At 44.9% G+C, this 26,886-nt stretch overlaps 1 protein-coding gene across 4 annotated transcripts; it reads right to left on the reverse strand.

The window, feature by feature from the left end:
- Nucleotides 1–1,924: 1,924 nt before the first annotated feature.
- Nucleotides 1,925–26,410, reverse strand: LOC308594317 (C-type lectin domain family 4 member D-like). Of its 4 annotated transcripts, XM_081207379.1 has the most exons (10): nucleotides 26,264–26,410; nucleotides 25,259–25,330; nucleotides 22,947–23,036; nucleotides 21,598–21,717; nucleotides 20,163–20,261; nucleotides 18,971–19,057; nucleotides 8,359–8,510; nucleotides 6,630–6,745; nucleotides 2,297–2,440; nucleotides 2,071–2,204 (listed from the first exon to the last, which is right to left on the reverse strand). In XM_081207379.1, exons 2-9 carry the CDS (start codon nucleotides 25,269–25,271, stop codon nucleotides 2,323–2,325), a joined length of 795 nt encoding a protein of 264 aa, XP_081063505.1. In that variant the 5' UTR covers nucleotides 25,272–25,330; nucleotides 26,264–26,410; the 3' UTR covers nucleotides 2,071–2,204; nucleotides 2,297–2,322. The 4 variants fall into 4 exon arrangements, with proteins under 4 accessions (XP_081063503.1, XP_081063504.1, XP_081063506.1 ...); XM_081207377.1 differs by lacking the exon at nucleotides 2,297–2,440 and having other exon boundaries at nucleotides 1,925–2,204; nucleotides 26,264–26,409; XM_081207378.1 differs by lacking the exon at nucleotides 2,297–2,440 and having other exon boundaries at nucleotides 1,925–2,204; nucleotides 26,236–26,337.
- Nucleotides 26,411–26,886: the final 476 nt, after the last annotated feature.

Consider the following 26,886-nt stretch of genomic DNA (forward strand, 5'->3'; position numbering starts at 1 on the left):
TGGTAGTTGTTTTTCAATTTGACATCTGGTGGGAGGGTATTCCACAGGGCAGGTGCCACTACTGAGAAGGCCCTCTGCCTGGTTCCCTGTAACTTGGCTTCTCGCAGCAAGTGAACCGCTAGAAGGCCCTCGGCGCTGGACCTCAGTGTCCGGCAGAACGATGAAGGTGGAGACGCTCCTTCAGGTATACTGGACCGAGGCAGTTTCAGGCTTTAAAGGTCAGCACCAACACTTTGAATTGTGCTTGGAAACGTACTGGGAGCCAATGGAGATCTTTCAAGACCGTTGTTATGTGGTTTCGGCAGCCACTCCCAGTCACCAGTCTAGCTACCGCATTCTGGAATAGTTGAAGTTTCCGGGTCACCTTCAAGGGTAGCCCCACATAGAGCGCATTGCAGTAGTCCACGCAGGAGATAACCAGAGCATGCACCACTCTGGCGAGACAGTCTGCGGGCAGGTAGGGTCTCAGCCTGTGTACCAGATGGAGCTGCTAGACAGCTGCCCTGAACACAGAATTGACCTGCGCCTCGATGGACAGCTGTGATCTCTCTGAACAGGGTGACTGGGCAGTAAAATAGCAAATGCATTTCAGTGTAAGCAAGTTCAGGGGTGGGGAGTGCTTTTTCACACAGTGCAGTTAAACTTGATCCCCCTCCCACAAGAAGAAGGGGTGACTGTCAAGCTTAGATGGTTTTGAAAATGATGTTCTGGCCCTCACTGGATGAAGAATCGGAACTTGAGGTATGGCTTCTGCCAAAATCATTCATGCCGAGATCAGTGCAGTACATAGGTGAAAGAAAGTTCCAAGACTCAGCAGATGTGACACATGGCTAACAAGCTAAGACCTTGACCCAACAAGCAACCCCCTGCCTTATATGAAAGCAGAGTAGGCACAAATTTAGCACTGCAAACAGGCAAGCAAACAGGAACTCGTTCTGGAGGGCTGGACCTGATCTGTCTGGCATCTCCATGACCTTGGTGAGAGTGGCAGCTTTGAAGCAGACTGAATGCCCAACTCCTGAAGAGAGAATGGGCTAAGGGCAAGCTCTAGCAGCACCAGAGGGGGGTCAGGATTGGAGGCAAAACTGGCACAGGAGGTGTGAGTGACGGGGGTGCAACGTGTCTAGGTGACATATGAGAGGACAGAGAGAAGCACTGGTACTCTCCCCAGGATCTAACTCCCTCCCAGGGCGATGCATCTCTCTTGAGGACCAGACAAGTCCTGCTGGTGGGCTTCTCAATGAGGTGTCTGAATGGTCGCTGTGGTCGTTTGGTCGTTTTGTTTTTTTAAGATATTTATTAAAGTTTTTTTAGAATATAACAATGAAAAAAATAAAAAATAAAAGAAACAAAATACAACATAAAAACAGTTAAAAAACAAATAATTTCCCATAACATATCTTCCTTACGCCTATTTCCCGAGACCTCCTCATACCTCCCTTCTTTGTATTCCACTTCAATTTGTTAGTTCAGCAAATCCTTACCATTAAGCTTTTACCCATTTATAAACCTTTTTTCCCGTATCTCCTAAAGCATTACAGCTGGAAACCCCTTAGTTTCTATCCAACATCCTTCTATCATTCATTAATTTTACAATATTTCTGTAAATAGTCTTTAAATTTCTTCCAGTCTTCTTTCACCAACTCTTCTCCCTGGTCTCGGATTCTGCCAGTCATTTCTGCCAATTCCATGTAGTCAAGTGAAGACTGAATGTTTGACAAGATTGTTTGGCCTTGCAGGAATCTTCTAATGTTCTTATGACAGAGATTTTTCATGAGCCTGGTAGGTCCAGCCTGTGCAAAATATTTTCCTACCTTGAACCCATTGGAAGTTAGAGAACGACTATTTTGCTTGAATCTGGGGGATGTTAACCTGTGATATTGCAGTAATTGTTTCATGCCCTGTACAAAATACAGGAAATAACTTGTTGGTGCACATTTTCAATTTATTTCAACAGATGGAACTGTTCTTCATTTTATTGTATCCAGTGTTATCTGACTGCTTTTCTGTAGGGATGGTTGATTCCTACATCTTAAGTCATGGCACCCATAAACTTCGGATCAGGTGACTTCTTACAAACATATTTTGTTTCCAAAAAGCAAGGATAGTCATGCCAGCATCTTAGCAGTGGACACACCTTGCTAACTAAAATACAGTCTTCACCCGTTTCGGCATCTGGCTGGCCAGCGGATTTATCCCAGTATCTGAAAAGAAGAGGCAGCACTAATTAGTACAGGAAGGATGCTTATTTCATTTCTACCTTCCAGCATTATATAAATGTTAAAAACACACACACCCTCTTTTATATTTGTGATGGTTTGTTCAAAGGTTGGTTTCTTTTCTCAAATCATTCCCAAGAGTAGGATCAGAACCACTGTAATACATTGTCCACAAGGTCACACTCCTGTCTTGCTCAGCTGACTCAGTCCTGTTGCCAGGCCTGAACCCAGATTGGAACAACAATTACTATTTCTATTGTTGTTGTTTTTATATTTGTACCCCACCCATCTGACTGGGTTGCCCCAGCCACTCTGAGCAGCTTCCAACATATATGAAAACATAATAATCTAGATGATTTGTGTTCTCCCAAGAATGTGTGCAGCTGTCCCACCACAACCCTCTCCAGCACCTTCCCTCAAAAGGGGTATTTGTGACTGGTCAATAGTTCTTCCTGTCTTTAATTACACAACCTGAATTTGCCAATATGTGACGGAATCCCACCCCACAATAGCAACTGCTTAGAAGAGCCTTAACTCAGCATGTTTGACATGGATTAAGGAATGGATAGTATTAAAAAAGCCCACACTAGATAGTTGGATCTGGAAGGATATGGTTGCCACGCATATCTGTGATATGAAAAAGTGAAGGTCCGTAAACGGCTTTTCCCCCCAGCCAGAACTTAACCAAACTCAGTTTCGGCACCTCTTAGGTGGGGGCCATTTCCATTCTAAGAGAACAAGGGAGGTGATCAGGGTGAGTTCCAGCACCTCTTTTTCTAGAAAAATACCACTATGCATAAAGACTTCTTAAATCACTCTGTTATGAATTTATTTGGATTATGGACCAGGTATAATTATCTACTTGAAAGGAAAACACCACTGTGGTTATCCCCCATAGAGGGTTGTGTTGGGGGGCTTACAAAGATATATTGTTATGCTGAAAGCAGCTATAAGCTTAAGAAAAGAAAAGAAAAGAAAGACCTGGTAGGGGGTTGGTTTCAGTATCATCAAGTAAATGAACTATTTAAGAAGGATGTGTTTTATGGAACAAGGATCTGGTACTGAATGGGGTTGCTTGACAGTAATGAAAGTAATGAAAGTAATTCTAAAATATTATTAGAATGGGACACTAAAGATGAATTGGTTAAGGCAACAATGACGCAATGGGCCAAAGACCTAGGTCATAATATTGATATGGCTACTTGGGATAAGTTATGGAATTTATGGCTTGTTATACATTAAGAGAAAACTATCTTAAAATCATGTATAGGTGGCATTTAATGCTAAATAAACTTGCCAAGATATATAAAAATGTGTCAAGTAAATGCTAGAGATTTAAGCAGGTAGATGAGTCTTTCTTTCATTTGCGGTGGACATGTAAAAAATCAGAATCATAGAATCATAGAATCATAGAGTTGGAAGAGACCACAAGGGCCATCGAGTCCAACCCCCTGCCAAGCAGGAAACACCATCAAAGCACTTCTGACATATGGTTGTAAATCTAAAGATTTTTGGAAAATGATATTAATGAAATGAAGAAAATGTTTAAATGGGCTATTCCCCAAAGACCAGAAGCTTATAATATATATATTATAATCAAATCAAATTGCAGATAGGTTTCAAGATAAAAGCAGCGGAAGAAAAATGACCAAAAAGTTGTAAAAGAGAATTTTTCACAATAGATGAAAATATAATGCAGTAGAAAAGGTCTGAACAAAAATGCTGTTGTGGTGAGGGTGGGAAGTCAGCTTAAGAAACAATGTATTTGATTTAAAGGTTCTTGTGAAAATATGTGATATAAACCCTAACTAGAGCTCTTACCAGGTTCTTTTAGAATGGCAATGGCGACCACCTGAGAGGTGCCAGAAATGATTTCCTGTAAGTTCCCCCTGAAAAGAGCCCTGGTGAGTTAAATAGACAAACACAAAAAGAGGCTGCCAGTGTGCCCTCATGTAGGAAGTGAAGCCAAACATGCTATTTGGAAACAGTCCTGCAGTTGCTGAGAGGCTCCCTCAGGCCACACCGTAACCATCCGCGTTTGTATCTGGCCTTTTTTCCTGAGGGGTGTTTATACTGGTGTCAGAAGCGGGGACACATGATCTGAACCACCGAGGCGTGCCAAGGTCTTGACCTCATATGCCCGTCTAATGTTCGCACACACCTTGTCAAGAGTATTTTCTCCCCTTGTTGCACACTCAATGTGCTGATGGAATTTTGGGAGTACTGCCCTCGCATCTGTGTGATTGAAGTCCCCCGCAATAATGTGCACAGCCTCTGGGTATCTGCTCAATTTAGAATTGATGTTTTCATGCATACTACTCATGCATTTGCAGTTGGTGCTATGTACACCACTGTTAACACCACTGTTGTAAATTCCCGGGGAAGATAGAAAGGTCTGCATTTAATTGTCACTTTCCATTTATAACTTCATTTTTGTTTCTCAGAATCTCAGCTTTATCATTTAGTTGCTTCATTTCTCCGTACATTTGTATAGTGGGTTCTTCTATTTCATCAGATGTTCCTTCTAGTCTTGACATAGTTTCATCTAGATCATAGAATCATAGAATCATAGAGTTGGAATAGACCACAAGGGCCATCGAGTCCAACCCCCTGCCAAGCAGGAAACACCATGAGAGCACTCCTGACATATGGTTGTCAAGCCTCTGCTTAAAGACCTCCAAAGAAGGAGACTCCACCACACTCCTTGGCAGCAAATTCCACTGTCGAACAGCTCTTACTGTCAGGAAGTTCTTCCTAATGTTTAGGTGGAATCTTCTTTCTTGTAGTTTGGATCCATTGCTCCGTGTCCGCTTCTCTGGAGCAGCAGAAAACAACCTTTCTCCCTCCCCTATGTGACATCCTTTTATATATTTGAACATGGCTATCATATCACCCCTTAACCTCCTCTTCTCCAGGCTAAACATGCCCAGCTCCCTTAGCCGTTCCTCATAAGGCATCGTTTCCAGGCCTTTGACTATTTTGGTTGCCCTCCTCTGGACACGTTCCAGTTTGTCAGTGTCCTTCTTGAATTGTGGTGCCCAGAACTGGACACAGTACTCTAGGTGAGGTCTGACCAGAGCAGAATACAGTGGCACTATTACTTCCCTTGATCTAGATGCTATACTCCTATTGATGCAGCCCAGAATTGCATTGGCTTTTTTAGCTGCCGCATCACACTGTTGGCTCATGTCAAGTTTGTGGTCAACCAAGACTCCTAGATCCTTTTCACATGTACTGCTCTCAAGCCAGGTGTCCCCCATCTTGTATTTGTGCCTCTCATTTTTTTTGCCCAAGTGCAATACTTTACATTTCTCCCTGTTAAAATTCATCTTGTTTGTTTTGGCCCAGTTCTCTAAAACATAGATCCTCTAAGTCATTTCTTATTCCACTTTTCCATTTCAATAATCTCTGGTTTACTTTCATTCCTCATTTCCTTGACTGTTCCTTTTAATCTTTTCCATTTTTAATCTATTTTCCCCCCCTTCAAAGTTTCTATTTTTCTATTGAGAGACTTTGTTTACTCTGCTATCATCTGCTTAAGAGCAGTCACAGAAAAAGGAGTTTCCAACTAAACATCAAGAAGAACTTTCTTACAGTAAGAGATGTTGGACAGTGGAAAGGCCTCACACTCAAGAGGTGGTGGACTCTCCTTCCTTGGAGGTTCTTAAGCAGAGGTTGGGTGGCCTTCTGTCATGGATGCTTTAGCTGAGATTCCAGCATTGCAGGGGGTTGGACTAGATGACCCTCAGGGATCCTTCCAAGTCTAAGATTCTATGATCATATGGTGTTCTCAAAGTGACCTGCAGGGATTCATTGATACTTGAGACACCAAGACTTGAGAATTCAGCTTCTGGGTCCCATGTATCCAGGTCTAACAATGTCTGTGCCCCCGATCAAACATTGCCAAATACACCAAATATTAGTGTGTGTCCTTTTGGAGTGTTTCTGATGTGACTGGGCAGTAAGAACACTACCAGCCCACTCCTCATTGACAGAACAGTTAAAAATGTTTGCAATGGAAGAAGAAGAAGAGTTTGGATTTGATATCCCGCTTTATCACTACCCTAAGGAGTCTCAAAGCGGCTAACATTCTCCTTTCCCTTCCACCCCACAACAAACACTCTGTGAGGTGAGTGATCAGGGCTGAGAGACTTCAGAGAAATGTGACTAGCCCAAGGTCACCCAGCAGCTGCATGTGGAAGAGCGGGGAAGCGAACCAGGTTCACCAGATTACGAGACTACCACTCTTAACCACTACACCACAAAGGTTCTCAATGGAAGCCTGTATCTTGTGAAAAACAAAACCAGTGCTGGATTCTAGATTCAAAGAATACCAGGAGCTCTTGTTTAAAAAAAAAAAGGAAAAGGAATGCAGTGCAGGAGATAAGGAAATTTTGTTCACAAACTCACGTTACTTTAGCATCCACACCACTAACCCATTCAACACCAAGAGGTTTCTTTCGGTTCTTCTTGACGCCAATCCAGAAATTGTATTTCTTATTCCTAGCTTCTGTATCTATATAGATCTTCAACAGAACAGAACAAATCAGACTCAAAGTCTTTACTGGGAATGTAGGGCTATAAACAAAATTGTCATGTTTAGGAATGTTAGAGAATTCTGCTGGAAACAGAGGCAGAAATTGCTACTGTTTACTTACTCGTCCTGTGTATAGCTTGGAAATTTATTAGGTAGTTATTTTCTAAAATAAAAAACCCATTGTTCACCATCTAAGTCTCAAAGCAGCTTACAACAATAAAAACATACAAATTAAAAAAATTAAGCATAACTCTCAGGAATGTAAAATCTCAAAAATGTAACCAAAAAACCTTATACAGTGGTACCTCAGGATGTGAACGGGATCTGTTCTGGAGCCCCATTCGCATCCTGAATAGAATGTAAGCCGCGACTGCACGGGTCGCGTTTTGCCGCTTCCGCGCATGTGCATGACATCATTTTGAGCCTCTGCGCATGCGCGAGCAACGAAACCCGGATGTAACACGCTCCGTTACTTCCGAGTTGCCGCGGAGCGCAACCTGAAAGCGCTCAACCTGAAGCACATTCAACCCGAGGTTTGACTGTAAAAGATCTGAAAAATATCTGTGATTCAATCCAAATATGATAGGTAATTGCTGCTGCTGCTGCAGCTGCTGATTTCAATCTGGAAACAAAATATATTTGATTACATTTCCCCCAATTGAATTACATTTCATCTGGACTGAAATAAATGGAGTGGAATAATGTAATGAGGACATAATTTGGGTAATTATATAATAGTTTAAATTACTCAAGCCCATCAATCAATAAGTGGTGCAATGTTTTGTTGTCAGACTTTGCGTGGATTGGTAGCAATGCTTCTGAATGCCAGCTGCTGGAGAATGTGGGAGGGGAAGAGTGCTTTGCTTTAGTGCTTGGATCCCACTTGTGGGTTTCCCACAGGCATCTCTTTGGCCACTATGACAGCAGGATACTGGACTAGATGGGCCATTGGCCTGATCCAGCAGTCTGCTCTTATGTTCTTATGGGTTGTAGATATGCCATTCTGCATATCTGCATATCCATTTGTGAGTCCTAGAGCGTGAAACAGGCACCACCAAAAGTGGAGAGAACTGAAATTGTCTTGGATCCCTGGCTGCAGGTAACCTTTGTAGGCACTGAAAAGGAATAAAATTCATATGTATGGTGCAGCTGATCAGTGGGACACAGTACAGTAGTGGGCAGCTCCATCAGACCTTGATTCCTGCCCATAAATCCTAGAGTGAGAGGCCAGGGTGAGGCCAGCAGGCTCAGGGGACCTTCTTTGTTGGGAGAGATGTTGGGGTCACCTGTGAGTTTGCTTGAGTCCTGGGTGAGAGCCAGGGATGGTGGGTTTACTGCTGAGAGAGTCATTAGACTAAGAGGTGTTCACTGTAGATAAAGGGTTAGCAAAATTCCAGTTCTGATATCAGTATATTTTTATTAGTGTGGTATGATCAATGGTTTGATTTTATACTTTTGTAATATTTGTGTTTTTAATCTGCTCTGCCCTGTTCAGAGATATTTCTATATATTAAGCAGTATAGAAATGGTTTAAAGGTAAAATAAAAAATGAAACCATTAGCCTGTGCAAGATTATTCCTAATTTGTATGTGTCCAGCTCACCTGTTCTTCCTGGGTTGCAATGGAAGCCAGCTGGGTATTAACCTCCTCACATTTATTCAAAGCAGCTGGCCATGATAGTTTGTCATTGGAAAACAAGTAGATGTTCCATCTAAAGACCCTCCATCCTGAATTAAGTTTCTGCCGAATATCATCTTTGATCCAAGCCAGAAAAAGAACAAAACAGAAGGAGATTTAGTGTGTAGTAGGTCTGTGCAGATTTTTATGGTGCTTTTCTTCTAAAAATTAATAAATTACAAACTCAAAATGAATTACATGCATCTATTTCATTACAATCTCTCATAATGTATTTAAAGTAGCAGCTTGTAAGTACATGAGAAGAGCTCTGCGGGATCAGGTCAAAATGGACCCATGTAGGCACTGTGGTCTAAACCACTGAGCCTCTTGGGCTTGCCAATTAGAAGGTCGGCGGTTCGAATCCCCACAACAGGGTGAGCTCCCATTACTCGGTCCCAGCTCCTGCCAAACCTAGCAGTTCGAAAGCATGCCAAAAAGTGCAAGTAGATAAATAGGTACCACTCCGGCGGGAAGGTAAACAGCGTTTCCGTGCTCTGCTCTTGTTTCACCAGAAGCGGCTTAGTCATGCTGGCCACATGACCCAGAAAAACTGTCTGCGGACAAACACCAGCTCCCTCGGCCTGTAAAGCGAGATGAGTGCTGCAACCCCAGAGTCATTCACGGCTGGACTTAACTGTCAGGGGTCCTTGACCTTTTTTAGTCCAGCAACCCGCTTTCACAGCAGCCAACCAGATACCTCCATGGGAAGCCCATGTGCAGGATCTAAGCACAACAGGACTCTCCTCAGTTGTGATTCTTAGCAACCGGGCCTCAGAGGCATCCCTACCTCGAGAATGTGGCCCTGGTTTCACTATGGAATGGCATGGTGAACTGGGCAGCTGCCATTATGACACCCAAGCTGCCTCTCCAGTGTTGTGGAGCTGACTGGTTCCTTGGTGGTTCCTTGGTATTCTGGTGAGCTTTGTGCTATGAAGTGAGCCAGATGAAGACTAGAGCACAGGTAGCTCAAGACTACTTCTTCTTCTTCTTCTTCTTCTTCTTCTTCTTCTTCTTCTTCTTCTTCTTCTTCTTCTTCTTCATTTGTACCCCACTCATTTGGCTGGGTTGCCCCAGCCACTCTGTGCGGTTCCAGCATATATAAAAACATAGTAAAACATTAAACCTTAAAAGCTTCCCTATACCGGGGTGCCTTCAGATGTTTCCTAAATGTTATATACAGTAGTACCTTGGGTTAAGAACTTAATTCGTTCCAGAGGTCCGTTCTTAACCTGAAACTGTTCTTAACCTGAAGCACCACTTTAGCTAATGGGGCCTCCCGCTGCCGCCGTGTCACCACCACGCAATTTCTGTTCTCATCCTGAAGTAAAGTTCTTAACCCGAAGTACTATTTCTGGGTTAGTGGAGTCTGTAACCTGAAGCGTCTGTGACCTAAAGCATCTGTAACCCAAGGTACCACTGTAATTACTCATCTCCTTAACAACTGATGGGAGGGCATTCCACAGTGTGGGCGCCACTGCTGAGAAGGCTCTCTGCCTAGTTTCCTGTAGCTTCACTTTTCACAGTGAGGGAACTGCCAGAAGGCCCTCGGTGCTGGACCTCAGTGTCCGGGCAGAACAATGGGGGTGGAGACACTCCTTCAGGTATACAGGACCGAGGCCGTTTAGGGCCGTTTAGACTTGCACTGAAGTCATCCAAACACTGCTTGGAGGACATAACGATGCCAACAATGGGGCAGTGCAAGCCGCAAGGAAGGATCATTGGGCAGCTTGCACTGCATTTTCTCTAGTGCAGGGGTCAGCAAACTTTTTCAGCAGGGGGCCAGTCCACTGTCCCTCAAACCTTGTGGGGGGCCGGACTATATTTTGAAGGGAAAAAGAAAGAAAGAAAGAATTCCTATGCCCCACAAATAACCCAGAGGTGCATTTTAAATAAAAGCACACATTCTACTCATGAAAAAACACACAGATTTCCAGACCATCTGTGGGCCAGATTTAGAAGGCGATTGGGCCGGATCCGGCCCCTGAGCCTTAGTTTGCTTACCCATGTGCTAGTGACTATATGCCTGACCACTTGCCTCGACTTCTGTCCCTCCTTGCTTATTATATCTAACAGAAAGTGGTTAGTGCTTCATTACATGAGGGGATGGTCGCTGCTGCCTTGAAAGAAGTGGTGGTGTGACTACTCCTAAAGAAACTAGTCACGGACCCCTTAGACCAGGGTTTACCACACTCGGGTCTCCAGCTGTTTTTGGACTACAGCTCCCATCATCTCTAGCTAGCAGGACCAATGGTCAGGGATGGTGGGAGTTGTAGTCCCAAAACAGCTGGAGACCCAAGTTTGGGAAACCCTGCCTTAGACTTAAATCTATTCTGACCCATCACAAATACCTTCTGGGGATGGGGGAGGTGATGGAAAAAGTAGTGGTGAGGCAGCTACAGGGATTCTTGGATGACACAGATTTAGATCCATTTGAATCTGGATTCAGGCCTGGTCATGGGACAGAGTTACCCTTGATTACATTGAGGGATGACCTCTGCAAGAGAACAGGACAAAGGGAGCACAACCTAGTTCCCACTTCTTGATCTTTCTGTGGCTTTTGATACTACTGCTCATGGGATCCTTCTGGGCCAGCTCCATGGAATGGGAATGGGGGGCGCACTGTGCTGCAGTGGTCCAGAGAGTAGCATTGATCAAGTGCTTTTTTGCCCTCGTGGTGGTTATTTTTTATTTATTTATATTATTTATTCAATTTATATACCACCCATTATCAAAAGATCCCAGGGCAGTGTACAACATTAAAAACACATTACAGAACAACAGTAATAAAAACATAATTTAAAGCATACTGAGAGACAGTCTAGAAGAAGAAGAGTTTGGATTTGATATCCCGCTTTATCACTACCCTAAGGAGTCTCAAAGCGGCTAACATTCTCCTTTCCCTTCCTCCCCCACAACAAACACTCTGTGAGGTGAGTGGGGCTGAGAGACTTCAGAGAAGTGTGACTGGCCCAAGGTCACCCAGCAGCTGCAGGTGGAGGAGCGGAGACGCGAACCCGGTTCACCAGATTACGAGTCTATCGCTCTTAACCACTACACCACACTGGCTATAATAATAAAGCCTAATAATAAAGCAATCATAATAACAACAGTCCTCTAACCCACACTTTCACGAGCCACAGATTATTTAACAGCCATAGGCCTGGGCAAAGAGGAATGTTTTTGCCTGGCACCTAAAGACATGTAATGATAACACCAGGTGAGCCATTCTGGGGAGCCACCACAGAAAAGACATGTTTTCATGTTGTCACCCTTCGCACACCTCTGGGATGGGGGGACATAGAGAAGGGCCTCAGAAGACAAGCTCAGGGTCCGGGTCAGTTTGCATGGGGAGAGGCAATCCTATTGAAGTCCTGAGCCATGCAAGGCTTTATAGTTCAACACCAACACTTTGAATTGGACCCGGAAACTACTCAGCAGCCAATGCAGTTGTGCCAGGATTGGTGTTATATCCTCAAACTGTCTTGTTCTGGTGAAAAATCTGGCCATTGCATTTTGCACGAGCTGAAGTTTCCAAACAGTCTTCGGAGGCAGTCCCAAGTATAACACATTGCAGTATTCCAACCTAGGGGCTACCAGGGCTTAGAATGCAGAAGTCAGGCTATCCCTGTCCAGATAGGGATGCAGCTGGGCCTCCAGCCGAAGCTGAATGGGGTCACTGTGCCCCTGAAGGACCAGGTGCGCAGCCTGGGAGTCATTTTGGACTCACAGCTGTCCATGGAGGGGCAGGTTAACTCTGTGTCCAGGGCAGCTGTCTACCAGCTCCATCTGGTACGCAGGCTAAGACCCTACCTGCCCGCGAACTGTCTCGCCAGAGTGGTGCATGCTCTGGTTATCTCACGCTTGGACTACTGCAACGCGCTCTACGTGGGGCTACCTTTGAAGGTGACCCGGAAACTGCAATTAATCCAGAATGCGGCAGCTAGACTGGTGACTGGGAGTGGCCGCCGGGACCACATAACACCGGTTCTGAGAGATCTGCATTGGCTCCCAGTACGTTTCTGAGCACGATTCAAAGTGTTGGTGCTGACCTTTAAAGCCCTAAACGGCCTCGGTCCAGTATACCTGAAGGGCGTCTCCACTCCATAGTTCAGCCCGGACACTGAGATCCAGCGCCGAGGGCCTTCTGGCGGTTCCCTCACTGCGAGAAGTGAGGCTACAGGGAACCAGACAGAGGGCCTTCTCGGTAGTGGCGCCCGCCCTGTGGAACGCCCTCCCATCAGATGTCAAAGAGATAAATAATTACCTGACATTCAGAAGACATCTTAAGGCAGCCCTGTTCAGGGAAGTTTTTAATATGTAACGCTGTACTGTTTTTAACACTGATTGGGAGCTGCCCAGAGTGGCTGGGGAAACTCAGCCAGATGGGTGGGGTATAAATAAATTATTATTATTATTATTATTATTATTATTATTATTATTATTATATGACAGAAGGCACTCCATGCCACCGAGTCCACTTGGACCTCAAGAGACAGGTGGTTACACTATGGAGTGCTGCAGGGCACTATTTTAACCCCAATATTATTCAATGTTTATATGAAGCTGCTGGGAGTGGCCATTTGGAGTTTTTGGGGAAAGGTGCCACCAGAACACTGATGACACTCCACTCTATTTCTCAATAACATGTGAATCAGCAGAAGCTACACAGGCCTTTGACTGGTGCCTGGACACAGAGATGAGATGGATGAGAGGAAATAAGCCAAGCATGAATCCTGTGAATACAACAGCACTGTGTGGGAGTAGTTCACTTGGCCACGAAATTGGTACAACTGCCTGTTCTGGGTGGAGTTGCAATCCTTCTAAAGGAGCAGGTATGCAACTAGAGGTGCTCCTGGATTGAGCTTTGTCACTAGAGGTGTGGCATCTGAATATAGACTGCATTTTTAATCAAGGCATATATTGGCTTATATCTTGATCAGGTTCCTAAATTAAATGGGCTTAGATTTTCAAAAGTTTCATGCCAGGCAGGCCAGCTGTTTTTAGAGAACCTTGACAGTGTTTTCCTCCTAGACAAGGAGACGCCATCCGAGCTATCCTGATATATTAGTTGTCAGACATTTGTTTGGAAACCTTCAAATGAAGGAGATCTTTCAATGTTGATGTGAAACTCAAGATCCTTGACATATGTTTAAGATAAAAATTTAAGATTAACCATTTGTTTTAGAAGGCAATAGGGCAAGGAAGGCAAGAGGTGAGCTGGTAATTAAGATTCCTTGTTGAGACACATGTAAGATATATTACTACTTATTTGTCATTTATAGATGTAACAATATATAGCTCTTTGTGTTCCATATAAGGACAGGAGGATATGAGTGTATCTTAAAATTGGTTATAGCAATCAGCCAATAGGAAATTCAAGCAGGCTGATTGAACAGAGGCAGCCACAGGAGGAGCAAAGGGGGGTGGATTAAGGAAATATAAGGGCTGGCCATAATGGCAGGAGGCAGGCCAGAGCTTGGTAACCATATACCACTGTGCCTCTCATTTATTTGTCTGACAAATAAATTATTATTTTAATTTCTCTGTTGCTGCGTTGAATATTTCATTCCAGCTAAGCGTTAACCACAAGCAGGGTGCTACATTTTATGGTGCCTGCGACTCGGATCAGTGGTCTGCTGGAACGCAGCTCCTTCGCCTCACTGGGCGGGGTACAAGAGAGAAGACAACTGATTGCCTACCCAAGCGCGCACTGGGAAAAAATTTTTCCAGGGGAACGCAGCAGTCTCGTCTGTCTGATACCCTGCCCACCGACGGCGACGGACCGGGGGGGACCAGAGAAATAAACAGGGAACCAGCTAAGGGTAAGTGCACTAAGGGGTTTTGGCCCTCCAATTAATTGGGAGGAAGAGAAGTCCTGATCAAACTTCTGCGTCTCAGTAAAGGGGAACTGAGTACGCTAGGTGGCTGGGTACATCAGATGGTGATCTGGTGTAGGGAAAAGGGAAGATTGGGAGGTAGAGTATGGTTGAAGTATCTGGCGCATTGCATGTGTGAGAAAGTACAATGTGTAGCTGACCTAAGTGTGGAGTGAGTACTACTTTGTTTCCCAGTAAGGTGTGTGTGTGAGTGACTGAGTGGATACTTCACAGGGCCATACAATGGGAGTTGGGGGTTCAAAGGGGGGAAATACACCTTTTTAATGTATGTTAAATAATTTTAAGAAAGCCTTCTCAGGGGCATATGGAGTCAAAATGACGCCAGAGCGCCTGAAAACGTTATGTGAATTAGAGTGGCCGAAGCAAAATACTGAATGGCCATCTCGAGGAACCTTTGATATAAATTTAGTAAGCAAACTTTGGTCTAACATCGCCAAAGAGACTGGAGGGTGCCCAGAACAATTTTCACATATAGATTCTTGGCTGAGCACATTAAATAAAAATCCTCCATGGATAAGGGAATGCAAAGTCCAACGATGCAAATTATTGGCTGTAAAAGCCAAAGCTAGGAAAGGAATCTTGCCAAATAAATCCAAACACTCCACCAGTTGTAACCCCAAGGCAAGAAAGTGGAATGAATAATGGGGGTGGAGTCACAGAACTTGATTCCTTGATAGATTATGATAAATATCTTCAGGAGGCATTGGAGTTCTATAATGAAGCCCAAGCAGAAGTGGTTATTCCACCTGTGAGTCCCAGTAGAACTCCATCTACAGTCTCCTTTAGTGGAACAACTAATTGCCCACCCCAAACCCCTGTACATCCAAGTCCTAGAGAATTATTACAGAAGTTACAGGGAGACCTTAATCGGTCAGCAAGCAATACAGCCAGGCGTATAAAGCTGCTAAAAGAACGCCTTGGGACAAATACCATCCCCTATGATTTGAGGCCCCTAGAGCAAAGCGAAGAGAAAGATCACGTAGTAGCCCCTCTCAGAAGAGTATTTGATGCACTTGAGGAGCCTGTGCTGGTTAATGGGCAACCAGACCACGGCCACCTCGAACTTCGACCCTGTAATATATTCCATTCACGACTACAGGTCTGATGAATTGGAAAACACCCCATATTTCGCAGAAAAACCTCAGGCTATGATGGACTTGGTGACTTCAATAGTAAATACTCATAGTCCTACTTGGACAGATTGTCGCCAGCTCCTGAATACTCTCTTCACCACTGAGGAAAGGAGAGACATAATTGAAAAGGCACAGATATATTTGCGTGAGCAGGCCAGAGTGGGAAATATTTATAATATTGATCGTCATCTCCAGGAAAACTTTCCCTTGGAAGATCCTAATTGGGATCCAAACAATGCAATTCACCTGGCCAGGCTTACCACCTACCGCCAGACGCTTGTGCAAGGTATCTGCAGGGCATGCCAGAAGCCCACTAATATGTCTAAAGTCTCAGGAGGGTAGACGTGTTACCCATAACACTGTTTCGTGTTCGGTGCACACCCACAAAAAAAGACTTAAGTTGTCACCTTTTGAGCTCCTGTATGGGAGGCCGCCCTCCTTTGTTCAGGATAGTCCAACTGACCTCAAACAAATAAGAGACCATGTGACACAGGGACAAGTGCAATCTCTCTCCCGTGTTTTTGTCTCTCTCCCGTGTTTGTTTGTTTGTTTTTTATCTTAACAGGTGGGCCCTCGAGCGCACGCAGTGCAGCATTGCCGTGCCGATTCATCAGCTTCAGGCTGGCATAGCATATGGGTGAAAGAGTGGAAACGTGATCCACTTGCACCTAAGTGGCGTGGACCTTACACCGTCTTGCTCTCTACTCCAACAGCGGTGAAGGTAGCTGAGGTGACCCCCCTGGATTCATCACTCCCGTTTGAAGAAGTCCGAAGGCAGTTGGACGTGCAAAGGTGACCCCTCTAATCCTCTTAAACTGACTCTCTCCAAAAACCCCTGTATCTAGCCCTACGGGGAACGGGCTAGGTCACGGGCAACATTAGACGACCGGCCTGCTGCAGCCACCACCTGGAAGCTGGCTGACCTGCGCACGCCTGAAGCTTGAGGAGCGTCTGAACCAGAGACTGTGAGCGGGAAGATTCTCTTATACAATTGATTGACTGCCCCCTTGTGGAACAATTATCAGGGATATTACACATTGGGGATCCTTGGGATATATGTTTTGGTCTTGGTGGTTCCCCATTCCTGTCACTGGGGGAATTATATTGGGACTAATATTTATGCTATCACAATAAGGTAATCTTTTGTGGAAGGAATGCATATGCTAGACATCAACATGATTTTATTATTAATCCTGATCCCTTGAGAAGAGGAAGGGTCCTTGAATCTGACCAAATTTGCTAAATATGGATTCCGCTATGACCACAATATGTGGGTAGGTTTAGCTGAAATGGTAGGCAATGTTGCAAATAGGACCAATTGCCTTGTTTGCTCTCTTGGGCCAGATGATTCAGAGGGAGGTATGCCCTTATTACCGATACCATTAAATGCCATTGGTATGGTAAGCGAAATGCCACACCAAACAGAAGTACAGAATTTCCCCGGATGGAACTCAACTAAACATTACGAGTTATACCTGTACAAGGGGAATTCTGTGTACATAAATCATCAGATGCAGCTGATTCTACCATGATAGGCTCTTCTCATTGCCACTATACTTGGGATTATATTAAGAATAGTCATACCTGGGCAAACGGTACTACCTATCGAACTCGGAATACCTTGCCCTGTGCAACCCCTTTTATTCATGCATGGAAAGTGGTATGGAACATAACTGTGACAGAGAAAGGCAATCTAACATACTGCACTGTGAACTCTCTACCTCTTTTGCTATTTCGCCTTCTGTACTCCACATACCAAAACCCTCAGACCCGATGGTTGTGGTGGATATGTGGAGAATGGGCATACAAGAAACTCCCTTCCAAATGGAGTGGGACTTGTTTCCTGGGATGGGTATTACCACCAATGTGGATTATGCCCACTAGTTCAGCTAAGCGAACACGAAGAAACGCTGATATTTCTCATATAGCAGGAGGAAGTACCCAAAGTTGGAGCGGTACTGATGATTGGCCACCAGAGCGCATTATAGCCTATTATGATCCTGCCTCCTGGAATCCTGGTGAGCTCATACAAGGGGCACGGGATCCTATTTATAATCTAAACAGAATAATTTGATTGCAAGCAGTAGTGGAACTTGTAACCAATGTAATGGCTCAGAGTTTGAGACTTATTGCACAACAGTTGGATGAAAGTAGAGCCGCATTTTGCAGCTGAAAATGGGAATGGATTATGTACTTGCCAAGCAGGGAGGCCTATGTGGAGTCATGAACTTGACAGGGAATGCCTGTTGCTTTAACATTTCTGATAATGGTGAGGCAATCCGTGTGTTGGCCACAAAGATGGAGAATATAGCACATGTCCCAGTACAAACATGGGAAGGATGGGATATGGGATGGTTACCTAATGTCACAGGACTCAAAGGGATACTATTGTCTTGCTTGTTTTTCTTGACAGTAGTGGTAATGGTTTTATGTATGATGCCATGTATCATTTCATGTTTTAGAAGTACAATTAGCAAGATGATTTCGAATGAAACTCTACCTCATATCATGGCCCTATACAGAGCTTTAACTCAGGAATATAATGCAGATCAAGCTATCAAGGACACTTGGTACCAAGGTCCTTGAGCTTGAAAGGGGGGAATGTGGCATCTGAATATAGACTGCATTTTTAATCAAGGCATATATTGGCTTATATCTTGATCAGGTTCCTAAATTAAATGGGCTTAGATTTTCAAAAGTTTCATGCCAGGCAGGCCAGCTGTTTTTAGAGAACCTTGACAGTGTTTTCCTCCTAGACAAGGAGACGCCATCCGAGCTATCCTGATATATTAGTTGTCAGACATTTGTTTGGAAACCTTCAAATGAAGGAGATCTTTCAATGTTGATGTGAAACTCAAGATCCTTGACATATGTTTAAGATAAAAATTTAAGATTAACCATTTGTTTTAGAAGGCAATAGGGCAAGGAAGGCAAGAGGTGAGCTGGTAATTAAGATTCCTTGTTGAGACACATGTAAGATATATTACTACTTATTTGTCATTTATAGATGTAACAATATATAGCTCTTTGTGTTCCATATAAGGACAGGAGGATATGAGTGTATCTTAAAATTGGTTATAGCAATCAGCCAATAGGAAATTCAAGCAGGCTGATTGAACAGAGGCAGCCACAGGAGGAGCAAAGGGGGGTGGATTAAGGAAATATAAGGGCTGGCCATAATGGCAGGAGGCAGGCCAGAGCTTGGTAACCATATACCACTGTGCCTCTCATTTATTTGTCTGACAAATAAATTATTATTTTAATTTCTCTGTTGCTGCGTTGAATATTTCATTCCAGCTAAGCGTTAACCACAAGCAGGGTGCTACAGAGGAACAGCCTCCATAGCGAGAAGTGCCTTTTACCAGCTGTGCTGGGCCTACCCCAAGCAGCCCACCCCCATACATTCGCGAGCCATGTAGAAAATTGACCTTCAGGAGAAGGTGCAGCCTAAGGGGGGACTTCTTTTCCACTCTGGTCCTTCAGCACGATGGTCTCAGCATTACTTACCAATTTCAGCTTGCAGTTCTTCGTTTAGCATAGTCAGATTGACAAAGTAGTCCGATAAGTTCACAACCATGGCAAATTTCCCATAATCTAAAAGGTTTACAAGAATCCAGGTCAAGATCTTAAATCACAATCTATATCTATTTCAAATCATCTCCCTACATTCTGCCATGCAGGGGAGCATCAGGCTTAATGTTGCATTTTAATCTTGTTTTTTAAGTTGTATTTCAATCAATTGTTTTTATACCTGGTGTTAGCCGCCCTGAGCCCGGTCTTGGCTGGGGAGGGCAGGGTATAAATAAAATTATTATTTATTATTATTATTATTATTATTATTATTATTATTATTATTATTACTACTACTACTACTACTACTACTACTACTACTATTATTAGGCCCATGGGCACATTTGCATATGCTGAGAAAAATCTGGACACGGGCCTTGTGCCTCCTTCCCAAAGTCTGGGAAGCTTCTGCCCACCTAGCCCAGCATCCTCTTCTCACAGTGGGCAACAGCGGGAAATTGCAAGCAGGATCCGAGCAGAAGAGAACCACCCCCTCCTGTGGCTTCCAGCAACTGAGATTCAGAATCATTGCTGCCTCCAAGTGTGAAGGCAGAGCAGCGTTAGAAATCAGCCAGGTGCTGGGTGCATTTTACACCATTTGCAACCAAGTGAAGATGCCCGGACGCCAGGACGGCACCTGACGTCTCCACCATCTGGAGGTGCATGCCTGGGGAAGAAGATGCGATGCTCTGACAGGGTGCGAGAGCTCACCCACCTCCTTACCAAAGCTGGGCAAAAGCTGCTCATGTTTTGGGAAAGAGGCGGGAGAGCTCTCGCACCCTGCCAGAGCATTGCGCCTTCTTCTTTAAGTGCTTGCAATGGTTTCCATGTTTCTTTGGGGGAGGGACACATCCAGCCTCAGAACTTTTTTTTTTAAAAAAAAAAACATCTTTAACACCGTCACATTTCACTGGCAATCCACCCCTTTCCCCGGCAGCTTTTCTTCCCGCTGAGCAATTGGAATAGGCTTTTATTGTTGTAAACCACTGTGCTATATTTTTTGACACGGTGGTGTATAAACATTTTCAGAAATGGAAAAATACTGGGGGAAACGACCCTAAGCAGTGTTGGGGAGACACTTGCAGAGAAAGAAGCTTTCTGAAAACTCTGACCAAAACACATTGCTTACCATTCAGACTGTTCCACTTTGGGTAGTAGGTATTAGCAAAATCCCGAACCTTCTGCCGTGCTGCTAACACTTGCGCATGCTTTTTATAATTGAGAACATCTAAAAAGAAAGGAGGAATGAAAGAGTGGGCACACCAACACACTAGTTTTATGCCAGCTGGAAGTGTGGCTCTACCCTGTGTAAGTATACCTGAAGGGGCTTGCATGTGGAGCAGGTGGAAGGAGGAGGAGAGGTCAGGTCGGGGCAGCAAAGGGGGCCAAGTTGTGGTGGAATTGCATCATGCTAGATTGATGGGCAGTGGCTGAGGAGGTGCGCCAGCCAGAGGGAAGGAGGAGGAAGAAGAAGAAGAGTTTGGATTTGATATCCCGCTTTATCACTACCCTAAGGAGCCTCAAAGCGGCTAACATTCTCCTTTCCCTTCCTCCCCCACAACAAACACTCTGTGAGGTGAGTGGGGCTGAGAGACTTCAGAGAAGTGTGACTGTCCCAAGGTCACCCAGCAGCTGCATGTGGAGGAGCAGGGACGCGAACCCGGTTCACCAGATTACTATTCTACCGCTCTTAACCACTACACCACAACACTGGAGGGGGTAAGGGAGAGGTTGATCCTTCTCCCTTCTGCCTGTTGCTGTTCACGCAGGGCCAGGTTCCTTGTCAGTCACACCAACAGCAATGCAACCACCATTTGGGGTTGGCTGAGCTCAAATATGGGGAAAAACATGTCCCGTTTGAAGTCCGAACAGGACAGGGGACTCTTTTGTCTAAAACACAGGCAATGCCATTTTTCTAGGGACAGGTGGTATCACTGCTGATTGCAACATGAATCTACACCTGCCTAGTTCTGGGGTTCGCAACCTATGGCCCATGGGCCACAAGAGGCCCACGGAGGTCATTTAACCGACCCACGAGCCACCTCCAACTGCACACTACTCTAAACCGGTGCAGTGCGGTGCAGGGACTCGCTTCCGCAGTGGCACAAATCTTGTCTGTGCAGATGTCGGAAATCGCGTCTGCGCAGATGCCAGAAATTGCATCTGCGCAGACACCCAAAATCATGTCTGCACAGACGCCCGAAATTGTGGGCCCACAGAGAGATCTCCACTGGAGTAAACCGGCCCAGGCAAGGTAAACCTTGCCTACCCCTGGCCTAGTTAGTCACTAAAAGTCTCTGAGCTGTTCAAAGGCAACACTGCAATGCCATTGAAATCTCTCTCTCTCTCTCTCTCTCTCTCTCTCTCTCTCTCTCTCTCTCTCTCTGTGTGTGTGTGTGTAAAATTGGACTCTCATCTCTTTCACTGACATCAAAGGGAAGAAAAGGGGCTTCTTCTAGTTGCCATTCTTTTCTCTCTCTTTTTTTTCAAGGGTTCTTTACACTGAAGTTAAACCAGCCAAGGCGATTGGGGGGGGGGTCATTTGCTAGAAGAGTTAAACTTACATATTGTGACCAATGCAACTGTTCCGAGCAAGAGGATCGTGGCAGCGCATGCGGCGGCAGCTTTACCCACAGGGGAGTTGGCCCACGTTACTCCCCGTTTCCAAAGATCGTTGGTCTTACCTTAGAGGACAAGAGGACAGAAAACCTCACTTTTACCACCCCGCAGGGAAGCGATGGGCACAGTCAGTGCAAAACAGAACTCCACACCCTGCCCGTCATAGTGATGACAAGTGGATGTGGCTTTGGGGGGGGGGGAGCCATCTTCAGCCAAACTGGACTCCTTGGTGGGCCAGGATTGGCCCGCAGGCCAGAGGTTCTGCACCACTAGTTTAGAGGGACACCTGGGCTCTCAACAGCTTTCTCCTTGGAGAGCTGACTAGGCGCCGAATAGCTAAGCAGGATCACAGTCCTCAGTTGCAGGCAACTCCACAGCAGGCCAGGAAGCCTGCACCAAATCCTTTGCACTGCACAACATGCACTTACTTGGAGTCTCAATACCTGCCTCCTCTTAGCAAAAGCAACGCTCCCACAGTTACCATCATCTCTGACAAACCTTCCTCACAGTGTTGCTATGGTGAGAAAGGAAAAGGAAGAGTTGTGCACATTGCCATGAAGTCCTGGGAGGAAGGACCAGGTGGAAAGGAGGTGAATGAAGTCTGTGACCTACAGCGCCAAATCCATTATGCGCATGCATGCACACACACACACTATTGTGGGTTTGATTCCTATGCGGGCCACCTGCAAACTCCTGCATTGCAGAGTGGCAGCGGTGGGGTGGGGGTTGGAGTAGAAGATCCTTTGGGTCCCTTCCGACTCTATGACTCTGTCATTCTGTGTGACCTTTTTCCAAGGACCTCAAGGCAGTGAACCTCATTCCTCTTCTTCCTGTTAATGATTACAACAAGCTGGAGGCACAGGCAGCTTTTTAAGCAGAAGCTCAATGGCCATCTCTCATGGATGCTTTAGCTGAGATTCCAGCATTGCAGGGGGCTGGACTAGATGACCCTTGGGGTTCCTTCCAACTCTATGATTTTATGAAAAATGTTAAATGTCAAAGAAATGATTGTGTAGATACCCTACCTCATATTCCCATACTGTAATATGAATTTCGTCAATTTTCTTCCTCTCTCTCTTAAACAATATATCATATTTTTTTTTGGGGGGGGGATAATATAGGATGGCAGTTTTAGCAGGAAACATACCATGGCTTCCCTTTCGGAGATTGTAACATGTGGGACACACCTGCTTAGAAATACACTTTCTCCCATCTATGCCTCCCTACCCCACAATTGTTTTTCTTATGCTGCCCCCACTGGAATTTCCTTCTATGTGCTTTGGAGCATACAGACCCTTGGCTGCTGGTTGTTCTGGTGCTTTCTTGGCAGCAGTTTCGGGCTTTTTACGTTGTGGGAGGTTCTTTTTCCCTTTCCCCTTTTTATCTGAAAAAGAGCAATGGAAGCTTAATGTATACATGCTTATCAATATGGAGCCACAACCAGCAATACCTAAACAATACCATGAAAGTTACATAGATAACAAAATACCCTTTAAACCAGGGTCAGCCTGCTCATTGGCCCTGAGGAGGACATCGGCTCAGGTGGCAGCCTATGAACACCTGAAAATGGTGGCAGACCTGGGCCCCTGAGGAACATGCTGCTCACTGGAAGAGAAGGGTTACCACTGACCAATCCTTTCCAGCCCCCCTTCCCCTTCCCCACCACCTTCAGCACCATAGGGTTTCCCCAGGCCACATCCAGTTGCCTCTGATTCTGCCCCTGATTCTGGACTGCTCTCTGCCACAGCCTCTTCTTGCTCACTAAACCTTGTTGCCTCTTCAGCTTTCAAGACCACCTTCTCCCTGTCTGCTGACTCTTCTCCCTCTGACCGCTCATTGTCATCCCACCACCAACCCCTTGGCTCTGAGTCTTGTTCCCTTGGCAGTTCATTAGTTGGTACCTCCCGCCACCCCTCTGCATCCAGCCAGTCCATGACAGTCCCCCTCCCTGGGGAGTTCTACCAGGACGACACTGGGACTCCAGTGCAACTCGTACAGCACGTTGGCAACAAATATTCACACAGTTGTTCAAAAATAATTTCACACCATTTATCAAATATGTGAGAAAGAGACAATTGCTTACAAAGTGCCACGAAAACTTACAAACTACCTAAAATAAAGTAAACTTGCAATATCAGATTTTACTAGGTTCTTACAAATTCTTGACTCAGCTATTCAGTCTTGTATGCTTAAGCCAAGAAATTGTCTCTTCAAACATATTTAGCACTAGTAGACGCATCAATATGGCCTGAAGCTCAACATCAAAAAAACTAAGATCATGGCCACTGGGCCCATCATCTCCTGTCAAATAGAAGGGGGGGGGGGAAATGGAGGCAGTGAGAGATTTTACTTTCTTGGGCTCCATGATCAATGCAGATGATGACAGCAGTCACGAAATTAAAAGATGCCTGCTTCTTGGGAGAAAAGCAATGACAAACCTAGACAGCATCTTAAAAAGCAGAGACATCACCTTGCCAGCAAAGGTCCATATAGTTAAAGCTATGGTTTTCCCAGTAGTGATGTATGGAAGTGAGAGCTGGACCATCAAGAAGGCTGATCGCCGAAGAATAGATGCTTTTGAATTATGGTGCTGGAGGAGACTCTTGAGAGTCCCATGGACTGCAAGAAGATCAAACCTATCCATTCTGAAGGAAATCAGCCCTGAGTGCTCACTGGAAGGACAGATCCTGAAGCTGAGGCTCCAAGACTTTGGCCACCTCATGAGAAGAGAAGACTCCCTGGAAAAGACCCTGATGTTGGGGGAGATGGAGGGCACAAGGAGAAGGGGACGACAGAGGACGAGATGGCTGGACAGTGTTCTCGAAGCTACCAGCATGAGTTTGACCAAACTGCGGGAGGCAGTGGAAGACAGGAGTGCCTGGCGTGCTCTGGTCCAGGGGGTCATGAAGAGTCGGGCACGACTAAACGACTCAACAACAGCAACAACAGACGCATCAATAGCACGAGACAACTGAAGAAGCCTAGAAAACTGTGCTCAGGAAGTGTGCTATCCGCCAACCCTAACAAATCGGCCGCACTGGGGGCAAAACAGCAGCCCCTCAACTGCATGGCCTGCTAGGGCGAAATGGGGATAGAACGCTGACACCCTGTCATCTTTATTACTCCATATGCTGCTTCATCAGCACCTCACAGATACCGGGAACAACGTTGAACTTACCCTTTTCTTGAATCTCCTTGGACTTATTTTTAAAAACAAGAAAAAAACGAAAAAATGAGTGTGAAATTATTTTTGAACAACTGTGTGAATATTTGTCGCCAACGTGCTGTACGAGTTGCACTATCTTTATTAATGGCACAGGTTGCATTTTTCTAGCAAGAGTAACAGGAAGGGAGGCAGGTAAGTGGGGCTGGTTGAAGGCAGCCCGGTGTTGGTGGGGAAGAATCAGCCTTAAAGAATCAGCTCCCTTGGGGCCCAAATGGGAGCAGAGAAGCTCCAGCTTAGCATTCTACTATCACATTCCTCCCTTGAGAGGCAATGGGGCAGAAGGGAGCCACCACCACCACCTCAGGAAGGACCTGCAGCCAGAGACAAAATGGCCCTCATGCCTGTGAGAAGGAAGAGGGAAAAGAGCAGAAACAACTTACCCGCCTTTGCCATTTTAGGTTGTCATTTTGATTGCTGTCTCGGAGTGTGGATTGTTGTTCTCTAATCTTTCCCTACAATCACATAATGTGGGCAGGGCATGGAGTGGAGAAAGAATATCTTAGGACAAATGCAGCATTTGAAAACCGGTCACATGAGTTCTCCATATGTTGCGAAGTTGGCATTAATAATAATAATAATAATAATAAATTTATTTATGCCCCGCCCTCCCCAGCCAGAGCCCGGCTCAGGGCAGCTAACAACAATAAAATTACAGTAAAATTACAGTAAAAACATAATGGGGGGGGGGACCAATTTAAAATACAGGTTAAAATGCAATTTAAAATGCAGCCTCCAGGATGTGCTATTATGTCTCCCTTCCCCTTTGTGCATACTTCAAGCAGCTGGTAGAGTCTGAAAGATATATTTGAAGGGAAAACCTGCACCTTGCAATCTTTTAACTGCTGTAAATTAGCTAGGGACTTGGCCTAAAGAACTTTCAGGATCCCCCTCCTTCAATTCTATGGGCAGCATTCAACTGAATCCTCCTGGAGTGAAGATGGGAAGGAGGAGGAAATGAGCAAACTCGTAATAAAATAAGATAAAGGAGAGCTGGACAGTGGGCAGCACTCTGAGATAACCCCTGACCACTGGTCCTGCTAGCTAGGGGTGATGGGAGTTGTAGTCTAACAACAGCTGGAGGCCCAAGTTTGGGAGACCCTGATGTAGACGATGAAGAAGTACAAAGAAGAAGGTACAAAATACAATATAATCTAATGCCTGGTTGCATTAAGAATCGTTTAGGGAAATTTAATGAAGGCAAATCAATAGAATTCTTCATTCAAAGATGCAGCACAAAGATGTTACCATAAAACTTCACATGGGTGTCAGTTCTTAAAAAATCGGTGTCCCAGATCTTATCTAAGCATATCTCAATCCTAGCTCTCTTTCCTCTTTCCACCAGGTGTTGCTCACTCACCTGGCTGTCTTCTGGGGCACCTCTTCACTTCCCTGATGCACACCCGCTTAGTGCTTAGTCTTTCTTCCTCTTTTCCAAGGGTGCATGAGGGGCCAAGCGGAATGGCTCCATTGTTGAACTGGCAGAGCACTTGGCCAATCAGGGACTGGAAGAAAGCGAATCAGGGAAGTTCTGGAACATTCTGCATCACAGAGAAAGATGGATGAGGTTGTTGACAGAAGGACCCCAGGTGGAGAGAAGACAAGTGCAACAGGGTGTCACAACATCCAAAAAGGAGCAATGTAAGGTAGGGAAATGTTATTACTACATAGTCAGATTCTAAATTGTATCCTCAAGCCTTTCAAAAGTGTTTTATACTGTACATTAGTGTTACATGAATGTTTTAAACAAATAAATGTCACATTTGTGTTTTGCGTCAGGAGATGGAATTTGATCACTAGGTCTTCAATATAATTTTTATCATGTGTGCATTTCTTTTTTTGATAGCAGAAAGAACAGTGAACCCCCAAAGAAACGGAACTGCTCTAAATAATCACAGTTAAATGTGAAGGAATTGGCATTATGATAACGTTTTCAGAGTAGCCATGTTAGTCTTGTGTGACAAAAACAAGAAATATTAATTTGGCACCTTAGCTATGAACAAATGTTGCA

The sequence above is a fragment of the Podarcis bocagei genome (assembly GCF_964188305.1).
Source record: "Podarcis bocagei genome assembly, chromosome: 9".
Classification (NCBI taxonomy): Eukaryota; Metazoa; Chordata; class Lepidosauria; order Squamata; family Lacertidae; genus Podarcis; species Podarcis bocagei.

Bases quoted from the DNA above. Each gene is read 5' to 3' on its own strand.
- LOC308594317 (XM_081207377.1), bottom strand. The intron at 20,262-21,597 runs GTAAGTTTAACT...CTTTCTTTTTAG, and splicing joins AGTTGCATTGGTCACAATAT to ATGTTCTCAATTATAAAAAG. The intron at 19,058-20,162 runs GTAAGCAATGTG...TAAACCTTTTAG, and splicing joins AAAGTGGAACAGTCTGAATG to ATTATGGGAAATTTGCCATG.